Source organism: Haliaeetus leucocephalus, unplaced genomic scaffold (genome assembly GCF_000737465.1).
Source record: "Haliaeetus leucocephalus isolate CR32 unplaced genomic scaffold, Haliaeetus_leucocephalus-4.0 Scaffold273, whole genome shotgun sequence".
NCBI lineage: Eukaryota > Metazoa > Chordata > Aves > Accipitriformes > Accipitridae > Haliaeetus > Haliaeetus leucocephalus.
In genome coordinates this window covers 9,750,806-9,770,433 of record NW_010972709.1, presented here as the reverse complement: position 1 = coordinate 9,770,433, position 19,628 = coordinate 9,750,806, and the positions used below count along the sequence as shown (strand labels likewise).

At 45.7% G+C, this 19,628-nt stretch overlaps 1 protein-coding gene across 1 annotated transcript in view; it reads left to right on the top strand.

The window, feature by feature from the left end:
• LOC104833214 (somatomedin-B and thrombospondin type-1 domain-containing protein-like) overlaps positions 1-12,179 on the top strand; it is a 31,784-nt gene extending 19,605 nt beyond the window's left edge. The window contains exons 4-8 of the mRNA XM_010569789.1: positions 9-145; positions 3,670-3,864; positions 4,808-4,886; positions 6,694-6,870; positions 11,609-12,179. Of these exons, the coding sequence (XP_010568091.1) occupies positions 9-145; positions 3,670-3,864; positions 4,808-4,886; positions 6,694-6,870; positions 11,609-11,726 (706 nt within the window). The 3' untranslated portion in view covers positions 11,727-12,179. The remainder of the gene's footprint in view (positions 1-8; positions 146-3,669; positions 3,865-4,807; positions 4,887-6,693; positions 6,871-11,608) is intronic.
• Positions 12,180-19,628: the final 7,449 nt, after the last annotated feature.

The following is a 19,628-nucleotide window of genomic DNA, read 5'->3' as shown; positions in this document are numbered from 1 at the left end:
GCCCGCGGGTTCTGCTGCCCGGGCCGCGACCCGGCCTGCCTCAGCCTCGGCTGGCGGCCCGACGGCTCCCACGGGCCCTGCTACTGCGACCAGGCGTGCGCCCGCACCCTCGACTGCTGCCACGACTACGCCGAGGCCTGCCCAGGTGAGTGGCCGGCGGGGCTGCGGCCGCTCCCGCCTCCGGCTGTCCCCGCCGGCCCCCGAGCCCACCGGCCCCTGCCTGCCCTGGGGGCTCCGGCTGGCTGCCGGGCTCCGCTTGGCTCCTGGGGAAAGCGAGAGGGGGCAGGCAGGGGTGCGGGTGGCCGAAGGAGGGATGCTGCGGACACTTGGCTCCCACCTCGGCTGCGGTTCTCGGAGGTGCTGGGGTTCCCCTGGAGCGGGTAGCTGGCAGGGCACGTCAGGATGGGATGCGGCGTGTTTGTGCGGGACAGAAACGTGAAATGGGACGCTTCCTGACTGGGTCAGGGTCCCCCAGTCCCTTTCCCTCTTGCGGATTGAACTGTTACGGATGGGATCAAATCTGCTGCTCCCGTTAGGCTGTGCTTCCCTGCAAAAAGGCACGGACGGCTGCAGCACCTGCCTGCAGCTCCGGCGTTTGGTCTGGCGAGAGCCTCGACCGCAGTGCCCGTGCAGCTGCGTGCCGGGGTCCCCGGGCAGCGCTGCCTTCCCGGGGGGCACAGCAGCCTTCCCTCCATGAATGTCTTGCGCTAAAGTGCGGACATGAATTAAGGGGATAAGTTATTTTACTGAGTGGTGCAATCTCATATTCCCTTCCTATGAACAGCATCCTCAAGGAGCCGTACCCGCTCACATAATGCCTTTTTATTTTTTTAAACCTGCATAGCCGTGCCTTAGCGGAGTTTTGCTCTAGGCAGATGGGCAGACATTCCCGTGATTTAATTGCCTTTTTCCTTTCAAGAGAGAGCTGGAAAATGGGTGGGAAATAAGTTCGTTCCAAAGTGATTTAAACAAGCTACGTCTGTGAATGCGGACAGGCTGGCGGGTCTGCAGACCAACAACTCCCAGGTGCGGCAGAGACCAGCGAGCAGAAAAATGCTGCCCGCAGGATCCCATAACCTGCCTCACCCCTGCCCTGAGGCAGGGCACCCCAGGTCTGCAGGGAGGGCGCAGCTTGGCTCTCTCTCCTGCTGTTGGGGCTGTCAGGGAAGGGGCATGTCGGTGCTGGATGCCCCAATGCCGTTGATGTCTGAACACGGCTGGGCTGTTCAGTCCTCCTTCAGTACTGCTGCGTCTGAATCCTGCTGCTCCCCGCAGTCATCAGGGTTAACTGGGATAGACAGGAACCCCTCGTGTCTGTTCTTCATATTACCGAAGAGTAATAAGAAAAATGTATTTGCAGGCCCTTGTTACTCATTGTGAGGGAATAGTAAAGGGCGGTTGCTGCTCCTTTTCTGTGCTGGGCACCTTTGCAGCAGTACCGGTGTCACAGCTGCAGCCCCTTGCTGCCAGCCCGGTGCCATCCTGTGGCTCACCGGAGGAATAACAGCATCCTGCTTACGGAGATCAGGCGAGAAAGCGGATTTTGTGCAGGGTGAGGTATTTCTGCATTATTTCTTGTGATTCATTTGTGCTGCATGTAAGGGACCCAGTTCTACTTTGACTTGTATTGCATTTGTAGCCTGGCCTTTTTTCAGGAGTTTTCTTTCTCCTACCACTAAAGAGCTTCTTTATCAAACTGACTTGTAAAGCAAAATATTAAGGCAAAGGCATTAATATCTGACACCAAACAAAACTGAAGAGAGCAGAATATTCCAAATAAATCAGATGCACAAAAGGATTATAACGTTGGCTAGCCTACAATCCAGTGCACAGGCTTTTTTTGTGGTGCATTGGTGCATATATGGAATTTCTCAATTACTTAGATAATTGATTTAATTCCTAATCTTTGAATAGGTTTAAAAAGCTGTTTGTGGTGACTTTAGACAAAGAAGAAAAGCAATAGCATTTGAAAGATCTTCCTAAAGTTCCTGAAGACAAGGGCAGTTTCAAATGAGGTAATGCAGTAATTAGGGGTTATCCGTGTTCCCTGGGAGAATAAATTGAAGTATCAAGCTTGGGCTGCTCAGAAAGGCTGGGATTCACAACAGCATCGAGCAGCTTATGTCCCAATGAAATCAGTGGGGCTCAGGCTTTTGAATACCTTTGTAAGTTGGAGTGCAAATGTCTGTTACTGTAAGGTGCTGAGCATAGTGACTCTTAATCGATTTGAATGGGCTCATCCACATCTTTAAATTGAGTGATAGGTTGGTAGTGGAGCTGGACTCAGAACCAAGGAATTCCTTGTGCGTGAGGTCAGCATCATGGGTCAGTGTTTCTGTCCTTGGGTAGTTTGCCTCTCGAGTACTCATAGGAACTTTGGTGGAAGATATCTCGTAAGGGCAGCCCTTCTCTTAGTGCATGGAAGGTGGAGTGTGCTGGCCTTTAGCTGGTCACTGGGTGTGTGAGGCACTCAATGGCCAAACCAGCAAAGTAGGAAACCTGATGAGACACCTGTTCACTGGTGTGACTGAAGTTTGATGTCCTTAGAAGTGCTTGTGTGGTGTACTGTCATATACTGGCCCAGCTCAGTCACAAGGTACAGAAATGCAAGGAGAGGGACTGTAGCCAGCTAAGAAAATTTTTTTGGGAAAAAAAAAAAAATTAGTCTAGGCTGACCTGCAAGTGTTTTTCTCCAAAGGTATTGTTCTTGATGGTTAGGTTGTGTTGGTTAAGTAGAACTGACAAAGTATATCATGGGCTATGGTTCTAGGTTGCCTTTGAGAGAGACCAGGAGGTGAATGCTCTTGTGCTTGAGTGATTCCTGTGTTATTCTTGATAGTTCTCTCCAAAGATTCAATCCTATGAAACCCAATTATGGGCATGGGGAAGAGATCACAAAAGGGGATATGTGACACAGGGAGTGGTACCAGTGTGTTTCAGACCGAATGAATGGGATGTTGAATGCTGAAAGAAGACATTTCTTTAGCTGCATGGAGGCCAAAACTTGAGTTTAGCACTGTGAATACTGTGTGAGAACAAGTAGGGATGCTCAATGATGTGAAGATTTTTGAAGCGTTACTTAGTGCAAGTTCCCAAAATTTAAAGTCATGAGTCACACCCTCAGAATATTTTGGGATTGGTTCCAACATGTACAAAGTAGAAGCCATTGTATTTCATTGTGATTCTTGAACTCAACTCCAGCTTGCCATGTGATGGTCCAAACTCCATGGCTGGTCATCATTTGCTGTGTGGTTTCTCACAAGAGATATCAGTAAGATTTCAGGCCTTATCTGCATGAAGGCTCTACACCCTCCATTTCCTCCTGCTCTTTATTCTGCTCTTCCCCTTGCACTCAACTTGACCTTGTCTAATTTTAAAACTTTTCTCAGTTATCCAGTGCAGGTCCCAGTTTGAGGGGGAGGCTTGCAGTGGTGTAGGAAAGGGAGGTGACTAGCCCCACATAGGCTAGCCTGGACGACTGGAGCTTCTGGGCAGGTAATTTCCTGGGAGCAGAGCTAGTGGGAACTGCCCGACACAACTGTGGGACAGGTGTGAAATAAGGAAGGTTGTACTGAGTGATGTCAAGAAGCGTCGTCTTTTCTGGAGAAGGCACATCACTGGCATCATTTCTGTAACCTTCCACATCCCTGTTTGTTACTCTTCCTCCAGTTATCCCCTGTGTCGTATCTCAGTGGAGTGTCTGGAGTGGCTGCGCAGAGCCTTGCAAGACAACGTATCGTGTTCGGAGGAGGCACGTCATCCAGGAGCCCAGGAATGGAGGAGAGGCATGCCCTCCTCTTGAGGAGAGGGCTGGCTGCGTGGAGTACTGGACTCAGCAAGGAACAGAGTGCAAACAGTCCCTGAGTAAGTCCACTGAAAATGTAAGTGTCTGGGTAATCGGAGGGAGGACTCTTGCTTGGGTCAGCAGAGCTGATCTGTCTTTACTGTGTTTGCAAAGGGTTGTTTTCAGACACCAGCATGTTTGCTCTGGGCCTGTCTGGTGTAACTGAGAACTGAGCTCTTCACACAGGGCCTTAGAGATATCCTTCCCGGGACAGTATTTGAAAGTAGTGCCTGCTGTTTGCTGTGATCTGCTGTGTTTCAAAAGTTAAATATTACAGGCCTGTTGTGATCTTGCTTATACAAGTGTAAATCTCTGGTGGTTTTGTTAGAGTTGGTAGATTTATGCCTGTTTAAAACTTCTGTAAGTGGGTGTTGAGCACTTTTTTCTTCTTTTTTATATTTTTTTTTTTTAATTTTATGAGTCATCTGCAAAAAATCATGAAGGAGCAACACTCGTCAAAGGCAAGTTATGAATTCTTTGCACTGGAGCAGAGTGCAGGCAGAGATCTCCAGCCAGTTTCTGGAGAAAACACCTGATTTCAGTTTATTCAAATCAACTTTTCCTGACATACCTTTACTGATTTTTAGAAGAATGGCTTGTCATTTTTGCTGGTATTTTGGTGTCAAAATTTGTCCAGTCTGGATGTTGGCTGCAACCGACTCCTTCAAACTTCTGGGGAGTTAGTATTAAGTGAATATTGCCTCCCCGCTGTCTTTTGGGTGTGCCTGATAAGTAGGCTTACTCTGCTCAGGCAAAAATCTGGCAACAATACAGATTCTCTTTTCAGTGAAATGGTTGATGGTCACGGATAATATGAAAATACAAAGTTTGAACTGTTTTTGTCTCCTGCTGAAGATAAACCCATATGATATTAAAGGCCTATCGTACTGTTTTGCAGATGTAAACAGCCTTAGTGCAGTATTGCCACTTACACTATGTACTCTTTCTCTTTGATATACACAGTCCCAGCATTAATAACAACAGGAGGGTTTGGAAAAGCGAGGAAAAAAAGAGCTGCAGCTGACAGCAATGAAAGAGCAGGGTAAGTTGGAGGCTGAGCACAGGGTCTCAGTCATAGTCCACCTTCAGTGTCTGTCTGGTTGCAGTTTTGGGCCCAGCTTTTTGCTGATCAGATTTGGTGTTTTCCAGCAGAAGGGTGGCACTTCACTAGCAGGGTGCTGCTCTCCCCTCAGCGACAGCAGTATCTGCTGTGCATCTGAAGGTTGTGGGTCTGCCTTGATGCAAGGCCAGTACAAGACTGAAATTCAGCTCTTTGTTCATGACATTGCTGCTGTTTAAGGTTGTGTGATCAAAAAGCCAAAGACCATTCACTTCAGCTCTTCCCAATGCGGAATCTGGTGCAGTTTGCACTTTTTTACTTAAACGGGATAAATTCTCAGGGGGCAGAGTTTGCTATCTTGTTGCATGGGAAGCACATGTCTCTCCCATTTCAGCGCCCCTTGGCTGTAACACTGCCTGTTTTCACTGTAGCACTGTTCCACAGCACAGGTACAGGCAGGGCTGTGTGGAAAGCTCTGTTGCATTTTACCTTTTGAGACACACTCTGTGTGTGCTGCTCTGCCTCTGGGCTGGTGCCTCAAACACAGGGGAGCTGGCATCAGCCTTCCCAGTCCTCTTCTTCCCCAGTTGGGGTCATTGCTACCAGCGACGCAGTGCTGATGGGAAAGGTTATCTTCCACCCTGTAAACCCTTGTACACAGCTTCACAAGATAGTTATTCGCCAGGGATTCTTAGTGTAGTCCCTGGTGGTTTGCCTGTTTCTTGTCGAGTGCTGCCATTCCTGTAAACACTGTGTGGAGTTTCCCAGAGCTGCTCTTGCAGTGTGAAGCAGCCATGCACTTGTTGATTTATTTCCCCACATGCTGTTGTACATGTAAGTATTCCCATAGTGCGTCGGTGCATCCGTCTCCCTCACTTAAGTGTCTGAAGGAAAGAGCATCTGTTCACCCTGAGTCTCCCTTTGACTCCTCATTAGTTGAGTCTTCCTGTAAAATTAAAAAAATGTGAGCATGGGTCTATTGCACACACATTTATCCTTACTGTCTTTCCCTCAGATAAGACAAGGAAGCAAACTGCTCACGTGGTTCAGTGTGCTACTTGAAGGTGTTTGGAAATCCCCGTGATGACTGATGCAGAACCAGACTAGACTAGAACCCAGTTCTCTTCTGTGTTTATAGACAATTACTAAACTTCCTTGGTTTTCCCCTCCAAACAAGGCCAGTTCTTTTGGGCTTTCCTCTCAGGTTTGGTTAAAATCAGAAGCACAGAAAAGTCTGGGCAGGGCAGACGTGCTGTGTCAATCTGGTACTCCTCCCACTGAGATTTGACAAGCTCACTCTGTCTCTTAGAAGGGAGATCATCACAGGGAAAACCTCTACAGACCGAATCTTAGCTCCTGTCGCAAGTTGCTCTACAAAACCCTTTATAAGTAACTGAGAGTAGATGATAGAGAAAGTGTGGTTCAGCAAGTGGATACCAGGCTTGGAATTGGAATCAGAAGACCTGTCCGTTGGGGTTTTTTGGCTTTAGTCAAATGCTTGACCAGTATGTGTCTCTATCTGTAAAAACAGGTGCCAGTAATACCTGATATTTTTCGATATGTCAGTTGAAAACAGCAGCAAAGGAGTTTTATTCCCCATTTAACCTTGTCAAATGTAGGTACATCATATGTTCTGGTTTTTATGGCCTTAGGTGTGGAGGTTTTTTGTTTGTTTGTTGTTTTTCTTAATTAGTGGTCTGTGGTCACCCAGTTTAGTCTGGCTCTTCCAGTCCCGTGGAGGGCTCTAATCTGGTTATTGAACTAACCTGTTGGGTTATTTTGGTTGCAGGTACTGTGTTGAATTCCAGCTTGTGGCCATCACGCCGGGCTGCTTGCAGAGCCACCACTCGTACACTCACTGGATGCAGTATCTCAGGGAGGGCCACACTGTCTGCGTGGAGTGTCAGCACCCGGCTTTAGACTCCAGAAGTCTACATTGTTATGGGGATGGCAGTGGAAGCAAAAAGTAAGAGTTTTAGGTTTTGTTTTCGTGTTGAATTTTTCATTCTTCTCCCTTGATCTGCTTGTCGCAGTTTCATAATGTGCTGCACACAGCCCTCTGGAGCACTCTACATATATTAACTGGTCTTTGTTGCACATCATGAGTTTCTTGCAGAGATGAAATGACCTGGTGAAGCTTACATATTAAACCAGTGGCAGAGCCAGGACTGAAGTGTGGGAGCACCTGCACTTAGTCTGCTAAGTCTCCCTGACTTTTAAGTGGCACAGTTGTGGAGGTTTTTTGTTTTATAGACACTCCAGCCATGCTTCTGAGGTTAACAGTTCTGTCAGATGTCAAATAAAATAAAATCTTTTTCTGATTTTTAAGCACTGGGTTTGTTTCTACAAGTGACCCTTTATGAGTATTTCTGGCAAGTGGCAGCTGGCTTAGGGACTTGGGGTATGTGCTGGCACCTGAGGCTGGATGGAAGTACTGTTAAATCTTTGCACTTCCAGCATCACTTCCCTGGAAAGCTGAAGAAGCTGTGGGATGGTTGATGGTGACCACCCAGGTTGTACAAATTGGGCAGACTCCAGCAAAGGTGAAGGGAATGGCTTGAAGCTGTGAAACGCATCCGTGGCAGAGCCAGCAACGGAGGAGTCCTGGCTTCCGAGCCTCTGCTGTTGTCACTGAAGGTGCAGCTTCTGCACTGCTTTTATCCTGATACTCTTAACCCCGTTGTTAGTTTGTTAAAGTCATCCTCTGAAACTCGTTAACAGCCCTGCCTGAGAAAAATCACTGCCCATCAGTGCCGTGCAGGGGTATTTTTGAAACTTATATAAATGTTGAAATAAGCACGTTCATTTGAATGAGAAACTCTAAACTAGGATTGTCAGGCCTCAAGCACACAATGTATTGCACTACGAAGACTGCCAATAATGGCAGGGGTTTTAGGCAGGGTTTTTCTCGGGCTTTTAGTAAGAGGAAGTCATGTTAGAGTCTTTTCCTTCCCTGCTTCAGCTTGTTATGTACAAAGGTTCCGAGAGCTTTTAGATAAAGAATCAAAAAATCTTAACTGGTGTGGCCAGAAGTAGCTCTTACTTGCATTCAACATGTAAATGATTATAAAAGCTTACAGTAATGTTATTTTACTAAAACCCTGGAGCCAGACAGGAACATCAGATTAAGCGAAATAAAAAACATATTCAGGAATTCATTTCCTCATTAGGCTGCAAAAAGGAGGGGGCATTTTCCTTCACCTGATCTGGTGAACAACACTGTATGTGGAATGGAAGCACAAAGAAAATGGGACTGTGTCCTTTAGGAATGATGATCTGATTGTCGGGTGTTGGCAAGCTGAAGGCTGGAAAGCAGTAGTGATAGTGGAGTTGGGGTGAACAGTGACTGGTTTGCTGAAGTCAGGACTCAGCCCATGTCTCAGCAGATGGTTTGAATCCATCCCAATTGAGCAGAGCCTAGAAATTGTTCCCAGAGTCTTCTTGGAGGTCTGTAAGATGAACTAGTGGGTCCGTTTCATTATAGGCATGTGAGAGCTAGCAGGGAAGCCAACTTTTAACACAGTAAGCTTTTACCCCTCCAGCATTACTGCCTATAATGTCAAATGAAGTCATGTCTGTGGCATTTTCTAGGCAGGTGTGAGCTCTCTGTATGTATGCCAAGCAGCCGTACTGTGCGTGTTCACTTGGGTTCATTGCCAGGGTAGTAACATAGGCTTGGAGGACAGTCAGGGCTGGCCTGAGCAGTGGACAAAGCTCCTGTCTACAAAAGGTGATGGAGATGCACTTTAAGCCTCCCTGAGCCAGCAGTGCTGGGCAGCTTTGTCAGAGATGGATGTGTGACTGGCAGGTTGAACATGAATGATGTCTCTGGTCTGCAGCTTCCTCATCCTGTGTGTGTGTGAAGCCTCCCTTACATTTCACATGGATCTTTTAGATAACTCCCATGTATCCCCTAGATGGTTAACCTCCAGGGCATGGTCTGGTGTTCTTTATCACTATTTGACCTTACAGTGGTGGGTCAAGGAGATTGTTGTCCAGGGCTGGGTATCTTCCTTGATTTTCTTGTTATGAATATCTCACGTGCAAGTATTTACTATAGGTATTCTTTGTACAAACAGAGCTATCTCCTAATTTGTTCCCAGAAATAATATACATTTTTTTACCAGGTTGCATGGAGGAAAAAACTGACCTCTGTGATCTCTGAGAAGAAATTGGACTGTTGGTGGGGACAGCCATTGAGTGGGATGAGGGAAATGTCTGTGAAAAGGCTTCTGCCTTCTGTTAGAGGAAGTGGCCGTATCTGAGCATGCAGGCTTGCAAGGGAGCAGTGTTCTGAGGGGGTTGCATGGTGAGCTCCTCAGGCTAGGATTTGCTTGTAAAGAAAGGTGGAAGAAGATGGGAAAGCAACTGCTGCCCTGACGAAGAGGATGGTGGATGGCCAAAGCTGATGCCAGAGACTAGGTTGCAGTGTGTGTTGAGTTTGCCTAGATCTGCTCACAAGTCTCTGGCTGTATACTTGGTTCACCCTCATTTTGAATTTTTGCCGCTGTAATTCTGCCAGGAGATGTGGACAGTTTGTGGCAACCTCAGAGCGATGGTTAGGCTGGCTGACCTGTGCCATCGTGCGCTGGCCCCGGTCTCTGGGGCTGCTGGTTGAGGCTGTGCGGGGAAGCTTGCACAGCTGCTGCTGTCCCACCCACGCCGTGCCGGCGCTTTGCTTCTCACCCTGCCAGTTCGGCAGCTTGTGCCAGCGTTTAGTTCCCTGAGATATTGTTCCAAGAGTGACTCTCAGGAAGGAAAACATCTGACAGAGTTTAAAATAAACTCAGCAATGCTGGTATATTTTGATGAGTATTTCCTAATTATCTTCTTGTGTCTAAGTGGAGTCTGGCTTATAAATGCTTCAAGTTAAAGAGAGATGCTTGTTATCTGTGCCTTCCACCTGTCTCCCACTCTGTAGAAGATGCTAGTTCTTTTTAACCCGTGTTATGCAAGCTCAGGACGTTTCCCAAAGTCCTTGATATATGGCCAGATCTGTGGCCATCAGGTGAGGATAGCTTGCTTTGGCTTCTTTCTTCTAGAAGGTTATGAGATAAACAAGGCAGAGCATCGAGCCGGGAAATTGATCTGTTAATTTTGGATCGTCTTCTGAAAGATCTACAAATAAAGCACAGACTTGACATCTGTGAAATTGTTACTCAGCCTGTGCCTAGGAGGATCAGCTGCTCTTCATCATCTGGAGCAAGATGTGGCAGTTGTAGCACATAAATGTCCAGGCTGCAGCAGTTTATGCCTGTGCTCGTGGGGCAGAGGGAGAGAGAGGATGGATGGACTTGATTTATAGCAAAGTCAGTATTTGCCTTCCCCGTGAGCAAGATGACAGTAAGCAAGTTTAGCTTATGTGTTTAAGGAGTGAAGCCTTTTAAAGGTAAAGCTGCAGCCCACAGTTTTGAAGGTAAGGGACTGCTCTGTGCACAGCCTGCTTTATCTGGCATCTTAATCCTCCCTGTGCAGATTCTGGTATTTTGAAATGACCCCAAGCCAAAAGAAAAATGCAGCGAGCCTTTTCCATCCATGTGTGATGCATAAAACCCTGCTCTGGACCATGACATCTCATTAAACCAAGGGCAGGGTTATTTTTGTGGAGCTAGAGCAATAATTCCAGTTTCCACAGAACTACAAAACAAGCAGAAGTTAGGGGTCTGTTGGGCTATTCTGTGGGCAGCTCTCTGCACAGGGCAAGAGTTGATCCAGTTGTGGTATTTGTGCTTCTCCAATGGTCAGGGCTGGGATGCACTGATGTGAGGAATTCCCTTAAACCACTAAATGCTAAAATCTGGGAAGGGTCACAGTGCTATAGCAAAATTTCCATTTCTGTGGCCGTTAGGCCAGCATTGCTTGTGCAGCCACTGATTGTGAAAAATGGCCTGTGGATCTGCTTGGTTGTTTTACTAGGATATTTCTCTGTTCAGTTCTGGTCAATGTATTGATGGACTGCTTTGGAGAGAAGGTGGTTGGTTGTTTTTTTTGTCCTCTACTTAAGAGGCCTGTGAGTAACCTTGTTCCAACACTTGTGGGTCTGGTGCCTCCAGCCAGCTGCCATCCAGAAGCTGTGTTAGTGTGTAGCTCTTAGCAGGGCAGAAAAGCTTAGGCAAGTGTTCCACTAATGTGGTTATCCAGAGATGCTTATGTCCCTGCACCTGCTTGCACAGACATGTGGTGTGTATTGCATGCTAGGTGCTTATTCAGCATCTTGATGGTGATGGGTGGCAATAGAGCTCTGCCTGCTGAGAGGGAGCATGGTGTTACAAAGAAGAATGGAGAAAGAGGTGTTTTGCCCACTTTGCAACCTGCCAAGTGTTTCAATACAGGAGTTTTGGGGATGCTGGTGTGCTTTGTGAGTTGTTGCATGCAATGCTGGGCACCTCGAGGGAATGGTTCTGTGAATCCTTTTGGACTTAACATCTGCTTAACATCTACAGTGTGTGCTGCTCTGGATTCTTCCAGACCAGTGTTCCTGACTGACTGTGGCTTTACTTCACACTACTATAATCCTGTGGGGGTCACTGTGGTTGCTGCTTCTTTACAGTGGTAGAAAGGCAGAATTGGGTCCATGGAGTGAAAGTGAATGTTAGCAAACTAAATGGGATTTACTGGGTGATTTAAGCCTTTGTTGTACAAGTGACTGCCCTGCAGCCCAGGTGCAGCACATTAACTTTCTCCCTCTTATGACTGTTTTTCAGGAATCAGCTGTTGCACTGGCAGGCGGTAGGGAACACTCAATGCAAGGGAACCTGGAAGAGAATTCGCCAGCTGGACACTTGCTCTTGTCCTTCTGTTCACAGCTTCTTGTTCATCTAACTTCTCCTGGCAGTCTCAGCAAGCAAGTGCTGTGATGGCTTCTCTGGCGCTAACGTGCAGCAGCAGTAGGAACCACAACCAAAGCAATGACTTCTCCATGTCAGTAAGAGGCTATGCTGCTTACTTTCAAGAGGTTGCTGACTGTACCGGGACATCCTGAATCCTCTCTGTCCATGTGTACTCCTCGATTTCTGAAGAAATCAGGCTGGCTGTGAAGTGCTAATCTCTTGCTGCCCATCTGTCCCCGAGAGAGGCCTGTCTGACCTGATGACTTCTTGCAAATTCCCTCTTTCTTGACAGGAACAAGAATTCACCAAATAAATTGGACAAAAAGGCCATATGAAGCCAAGTTTAATTATTATTTTTCTAAAGTCTCAATGAAGAATCAACAATGCAAAATAAACTAACTCAATGGCAATTCTTTCCATGGCAATGGCACTTCTTTGTGGATGCTTCCTGCTTGTGCTTATATATCTTTTCCTTTTGTTTTCACCCTCCCTGGTCTCATCATTTCATATTGATCCTCAGCCTTACAGAGGGTTGATCTTGCACTGCTGAGATAATGGCAAGACTTAGAAATGAGCCTGTTCAAATCTGTGAGAATAGAAGGTACCAGGGATAAATTGGGCCCTTGGACTTCAGGTTTCAAGGAGCAACTCCTAGTTGCCCCAAAATGCAGTGCAGTCCTGGGGCTCTAAATAGGAAGTCATCCCAGCTGTACCAGGAGGGCTAGTTATTGCCTTGTATTTTTGACTGGAAAATATTTGAAATATTTTCTTTATATTCTGCTGATTTATATTCATACTTTCCTATCAATGAAAATAAAGGAGACTGGAGACATTCTCCCAGTGTGTATCTATTTGATTAATCTGTGTAATGCCATCTCTTTAGCTCCTGAACCTGCTTAATTTGTTCCAGCCAATCTTGCCACTGACACCTCTGCTCCAGCAGGTAAGACTAGAGGAAAAGTTGCTGCTGTCCAGTTCCAGAACTGCTGAAGATTTACAGATGGAAGTTCAGCACCATGACCTACTACTATGCAGAAATGGATGTTATACTTCTTTTAATATACACATACTTCTGAATTTGCTTAAACAAAATTACAGAAAGGACTTACTCTTTGTGGCAGAGCACTGCAGTGGTGAGCATCTAGGTAATTAAATTTGTCAAAACCCAGGTGTGTGGCTGGAGGTGGCTCCAGAATTTTAATGCTCAGGTCCAACTCTAGTCTAGATTTGGATCATGAAACCCATCTAGTGACCATGTTGAGGGTCTTTCATGGAAACATTAAAGTGCACTGTGGATATGTGCTTGAGATGCTTAGAGGCATGTATAGTACAGCGATGAGAGGTCTAAAAGTACCTGATGCCTCCTGGCCAGTACAGTAGGGATTTGAAAGTAAGGCTCTGCTTTTCCTTGTATGTTACAAGCTGTCTGTGGATTAATGACTCACAGTGGGGTGATCTCATCCCAGAGTAGCAAGATTTTAAGGGGAAGGGGAAAAAAAAAAAAAAGGCTTGTGCTTCACTGTCTGACATAATCTGTAACTAACTTGTGGCCTGCTCAGTAGTACTCACTAGTTTGTGAGCAGAGGGATGCGATCCCTCTGAGAGATGGTTTGGGAATAAATAACTAGAGTACATAATTTTGTTTTTTGCAGCGAGGAACTTCTATCAAGCTCTAAGCCAGTTTCATTTTCTTGGTGGAGGTAATCATAGTAGCATTTAGTCATTGGAAGGTTTTCTTCATCCTGCAGAAGCCCGATATTGGGCCACAGGACCATAAAGAGGCAGCCGGTCATTTCGGGAGCACAATGGAGCCAGCTATTGGAAACATTCTTCATTTTAAAAATCTACCCAAACTTTTGACAACATGAAACCCTGCTCTTATCAGATGCTTTCAGAATTGAGTACTGAAGCTATAAAGGATGCAATTTTTGCTTAATAATGCTTAAAAAACTTAGTCTTCCACAAGTTGCGTTCACACCAGTGCCCCACTCCTACAATGTCAGTCAGTCAGGTAGGAAAAGGCTGTATTACAAAGTTATAAATGATAGTGTCAAGTGGGAAAAGCCTTTATTGCCATCACTGAAACCATGTGGCACCTTAAAGCACCTTAATTGCAATCTCTTTAGTTTACTGAGTACTTAAGTGTTAGCTGTATTGTATTTACTTGTAAGACTTCTATTAAATTGTCATAGTACTTGCTGTCAAATATTTAGTCCTGACATTAATCCATTTGGTTTTGAACCTTTCAGGGTAGAAGACTACCCTCCTGCTTCAGTGTCTTGGGAATAAGTGAGCCCTAAGAGAGGTTCTTTTGATAATACTTCATCCTATTCTGGCAGAAATGGTAGGAAACTAGCCAGTTTTGATATGAATTTGATGTGTAGGAAGTTTGCAGAATCAGTCTCTTCGGTGAGTGAAGGTAGCTGTTGAGAGTTGAGAAGTTCAAGAATAGGCTGCTCAGAAATAGTATTCTGGGTCAGATCACTACAGAATCTGGGCTTGATTATATTTTTTGGAGGCTCACAGTAAGTTTGTAAAATGCATTTTAGGTTGACTGAAACTGCTTGTGAGTTTATGCCACATTTGATGATTAGTCCTCATAGATGAAGACAGAGGAAAGAGGGAGATTTAGAAGTGGTGAAATGTTTTTATACCTCCTAAGTGAAGTGTTTTGATTTCTGAGTTTGGAATTTTATTTCAAGATTGTTTCAATCTGAGTCAAAATATTTCATTCAACCCCCTCATTGTTTTCAAGTTTCTGTTTCGAGGAAAATATTGGAGGAAAAAACCCTCATTTTGAATTGACCAAAATTATTTATTTATCAGTAGTGTTCTCTTTTGGGTCCTGCTTGTGAGACAGCCGTGATACTAAATTAGTAAGAACAAAATAGTCTTTCCCTATGGCCAACGACTTGTTGGTCGGGGTTTTCTTTGCTGTTGCCTCATCCCTGAGAGCTGATGACATGATGTCCTTACAAGAGCTGCTGATGGTGGCGTGGTAGGACTTGCAGTCTTTTGCTTCTGTCACCGTAGCTTGGGGATGCCGGAGCGTGAAAGAATTAGCCCCTGAGGGGCCCTCATAGTAGCTGTATTTCTACGCGGGCTATGTCACTTGATGAAACAAAACTGCAAATGTCTCAGTGCATCAGCACATCATAAAAAGGGCTGGGCAGTGTGCTGGCTTCACCTTCACACCTTGGGTGACTGTACAAACCAATCCTGTTGGTAAATTCCTGGGGGAAGGAAGGAGAGTTGCAAGTGTGTGTGTGTGAGAGAAAGCGCTAGCATGAGCAAGAGTGAGCCTTTTAAGTAGAAGATGATAATGAAGCTGTCAGATCACTTTCCCTGGAAGATTAGCTCATAGTGTAGACACATACTGAGTCCTGCCTGTTTCTCTCCAGGGGCTTTAGCACCATCCATCATCATAATCTCCATAGTTTCTACTGCCTGAGTTTTGGGAAAGATAAGACTATTGGAAATCCAAGGCAAAATATTCCTGAAAAATGGCTTTGTACAGTAAACAAGCAAGGCAGCCTCACATTGAGGAGAGGCTGTTCACTGAAGATGACAGCCGTTCCTATGACAACGCTAAAAACCTTTCACCATTGGGTATCAACAGGAGAACATCTCCCACGGCAAGTACATGAAGCCAGGAGCTTAGTCCTCATCGTCCATAAATCATTCTGTTGGGCACCGATAATGAGGAGCTGCCAGTTGTGCACAGGCAGCTCCACCTTCTAGGCACCACCCTGGCTCCGGATGAAAGGAAGAGCAAATAAAACCAAAGCAACAGTGAGTTGGATTTATGTAAAAGGAAAATTAAGCTCAACTGATGTTCCTACACTTCCCTCTGCTCTCCAGCTGAGGATCTCAATATTTAAGGATAAAAAGCCAAGCAAAAAATCCAGGCCATTTTACAAACTGCTGAAGAAGCCATGTGATTTCCTCTGTTGTAGAGAAATCTTTCATCGTCATGGGATGGAGAGAGAAGGAGGCCATGGGAGAATTCTGCTTTTCTTCACCCTAACCCTGTAGTGTCCAGCCTGTGATTCAACAGTTTTCTTCTGCATTTGAAACAGAAGGTGGTAAAAGACCATTTTTTAACCATGGGATCTTCATTAGGCCTATCAGGTCCCTGATGGTCATGAAATGCGGGATTGCAGTCATCTGAATGTATGAGGATCTGCTTCCTTTCTTAAGGAGAAAGCCCTTGTGCATTTGGAAAAAAAAGATAAAATATGCCTAGAAAGCTCAGGAGCCAAAGGTAAAGAAAAAGAACAACAAAGAAGTGTAATTTTCTTAAATAGCCATGTTGCTCTAAGGACAAACTATTTTTTTCTTTTGCTCAGTGGCCAGGGGAGTTGAGCATATTCTGCTTGAATGGTAGGAGTTAGCAATAATTCTCCATAAATGAGACTATTCTGTTATCTTTAGCTTTTCAAACCTAATTTTTTTTTATCCTTCATTTTGAGTATTTTGAATCTTTAAATATTAAAATCACTGACTGGTTTTGGGGTTTGGTTTTTTTTTTTTTGTGAGGAAGTTTTTTTTAAGTCCTTTCCAGTTATAACATTAGTTGCTTGGTGATAGTCGTGATACTGCAAGTGGAGGAGTAGAGGTGAGAAAGGAGAGGAAATTCTGAACCAGCAGAGATTATTCTGTTCTGTAAATATATCTCCTGCAGCTTGAAACTACAAACCCAAATATTAGCAAGATTTTATTTTTTTCTTTTTTAAACACTCTGGTTCTCCCGTTCTCAAGCTGGGTGAAATATATTCCCATATAAAGACTGTTCTGTGTATTCTGCAAATCACCACCTTTTTAAATCCACAGGGATATGCAGGGTCGCCAGGCTGCGGGTCTGTTGTACCCCCAGTCGCTCTTGTCCTGTAACGTGTGTGCACAACTCGCTGTGACACTAGTGGGACCTAGACACGCATTCAGGACGGGATGTGCTTGGCTGCATCTTGTAAACATCTTAAATTGATACTGAAAAGGGAGAAAGGTGGAACCATGGTGCAATTTGTCCATGTCTGCTGATAAATATCACAATATTACCCTTTTTGCATGAGTTCAGGCGCAGCGTGTGACCCCTAAAGCTGTGAGTTCCACGCCCTGGTCCATGCTGGATAGGAAGTGCAAGGTTTCAGCACCGTTCCCTAATCCTCAGGGCTGAAGAGCTGATCCTGTGCTGAGACCTGTGCAAAGGTCAGCATCGCTCTGTTTCTGTGCATTGTTTTTTTGCTGTTACTTGCTGTGCCCGGTGCTTGTTTTACTTGAGCTCTGTTGTGGCCTTTCCATACTACTAATTGTGTGCTTCTGAATTACTGGAAGGGTGTTGTAGGGTGATGCCAGCGCTAACGGGCTTTCACCTTCCTCTGCTTTCATAACAATCCTCAGACCAATTAACCAATTCTCGATTTATTCCTTGCACCATATTTCAGCCGTTAACAGGTGGAGCAGAAGCTGTCTGAAAAATGGGAGTTGCTCAGCTCATTCTGCCAGTGGTGAAAGCCGATGCTGCCCTGGCTTCCCTAATCCCGTGCCTTTTTGCTCACCCAGAAGCTAAGGCTGATCTATGAACGCTCGGAACTCCTGTTTGAGAGCACGGAGTGCAACTGGACATCTTCCCCCTCCGAGTGTGAGTGTGTCTGTATCCATGGTGGGCTCCCCTGAAGCAGCACCCGTGACCCAGTTCAGCATCCTGGCTGCTGGGGCAAATGGTGGGATGTAGGAGAGCATCTCCCAGAAACAGTTGTCAATTGTGTTAGAAGGATAGTCGCTGGAGAAACTGGGTTTCTCTGACATGACAACAGGTTGCTGTTATTTTTCCTCTCTCTGTTTTAACTGTCTAGTAGCTGGATGCAATATAGAAGCAGATCCCTGAAATGCTTTAACAAGGAGGGTGGCTTAAGACTCGATTTCAATTTAAGGGGGAAAAATGAGGTCACAAATGATGCTCAGGCACAATGTGAGTTACCTCACCCACCTCTCCCCCTCAGCTCCCTGCTGGGGGCATCGACTGTGCTCATCTGGGCACAGCAGCGTGAAAACTCAGCCCATAATCACCGGTGGAAAGAGCCGATCACATGTACTTATGCAATTCCACAGCCACGGAGCTTGTGTTCTACCTGGCTTTTCCCCTCGGTTTGTCTGTTCGGGGTGAGCCCTGACAGGTACGTGGGTTCGTGTGCTGAGCTCCTCTGTGTGCTGCACTCTGAATATTGATGTCATCTGCCCAACGTAGGAACAAAGTGATAAGTCATTCATCTTTCTAAGGCAGGAAAAAGCTTAAATATTTCCAAAAAAAGCACCACTGTTTATTATGCTGGCTAGGCTGGAAAGTCTTAGTTACAGCATGTACTGAGGACTGACAGCCAACTCCAAAAGACATAAGCACACGAGCCCCTGGAGCACAGCCACCACCCTGGGCGGCACGCTTGTATGCCGGGGAGAGAAATGCAGTGTAAGGCTGCCTCTTTTTGCCTCTAACAACTAAACAAACGGGAAAGGAGCTGTGTTGTGAGAAAGGGAGAGCACTCTGGGCAGTGGGGGGCATATCAGGGCTTTATGCAGGAACAGGTTCCCCTAAAAATCAAATTATCATTAGCTGGGAGGTTGCCAAAATGAGTCACAGTCTTCTCTGCACAAAATGACCCTTTATAGCCACAAGCCTGCTACCAGCACCGGTCTATGAAATATTAACACTTCTGATGTAAGATGCAATTTCTTCTTCTTGTCTTCAGAGCTGCCTGGCTGCTGGCAGAGACACATGAAACTGCCCTTTTGCCCTGACAGGGGCAGGGTGTTATTGGCAGGCCAGACAAAACCTCCGTGGGAGGCTATCACCCTGTGAGACACAGTTTAATAAGAAAAAGGCAGGGAATAAAGAAAGTAATGGAAAAGAAACTGCAAAATATCCACCTTCTGCCACAGAAGAGTAGAGTGCGAACTGCAGGATCTGGTGAACATAAACATCTCAGCTTCCAAAAACTGGTTAAGCTTTTGCCATCAAACAGCAAACGTCAAAACAAAGAAGTAAGTATATATGCTAGCCCAGCCAGCCCTAGCAGTGCCCCTGTGTGCGTCACTGCCTCTTCATTACCTACTTACACTGCTTCCTTATAAGCACGTTTTCTTTGAAAAATACTGTATATGTGGAGAACACAGAGGCAGATGAGTTTTGTGTCCTATAAGGCAATGTTCATGCCTGCTTTGTTATGCTGGTCTCATTGTTTTAATAATCCAATAGATCTTTTTCTGGTTTTAGTTTTTGAAGGTCTCAATTTTAATGATTAAGGCCTTGAACCTAACGGGAATTTCTAGAGCGGTTCTTAAGAGCAGTTTCCTTGACTTTAACAGGACTGCCTACACTGGTAAAGTTAACCATTCTATCAGGTATCAACAGAAGCATAGGTCCGTCTTTGACAGTATCTCCCATGCATGCAGCCCTGGCTGGTAGCAGCTCACAGGAGGAGGCAGATGCTCTTCCCGAGGGGCTCAGAGCTAATTAACTCTGAGCTAGTTCAATTTTCGATTTAAGTGGTCTTTATTTGCCAGCAGTAGTTCAAAATTTATATTGCTCTAATCCATAAAGTACTGGGCAGAATTTACTGTGTACTTCTCATACCATGTATGGAGCAGCTGGCCTGCAAATCAGCAGTAAACTTGACAGAAGAAGAATCCAGCAGATAGACCATGCTGTTCGAGATGCTGAATGTGGGAGAGGAAAGGCTGTATGTGAGCCTGGGCGATGGGCTGGGGGCATAGGGCATCTCCCGAGCTTGTCCCTGCCTGGCTGTGCAGCTGCATTTGTGTCTCTTGTGGCTCCTATCACATCACCAGTGTTTCAGGAATAGCTGTGATCTTGGTTTGTTTATAATGTGGATGGGCT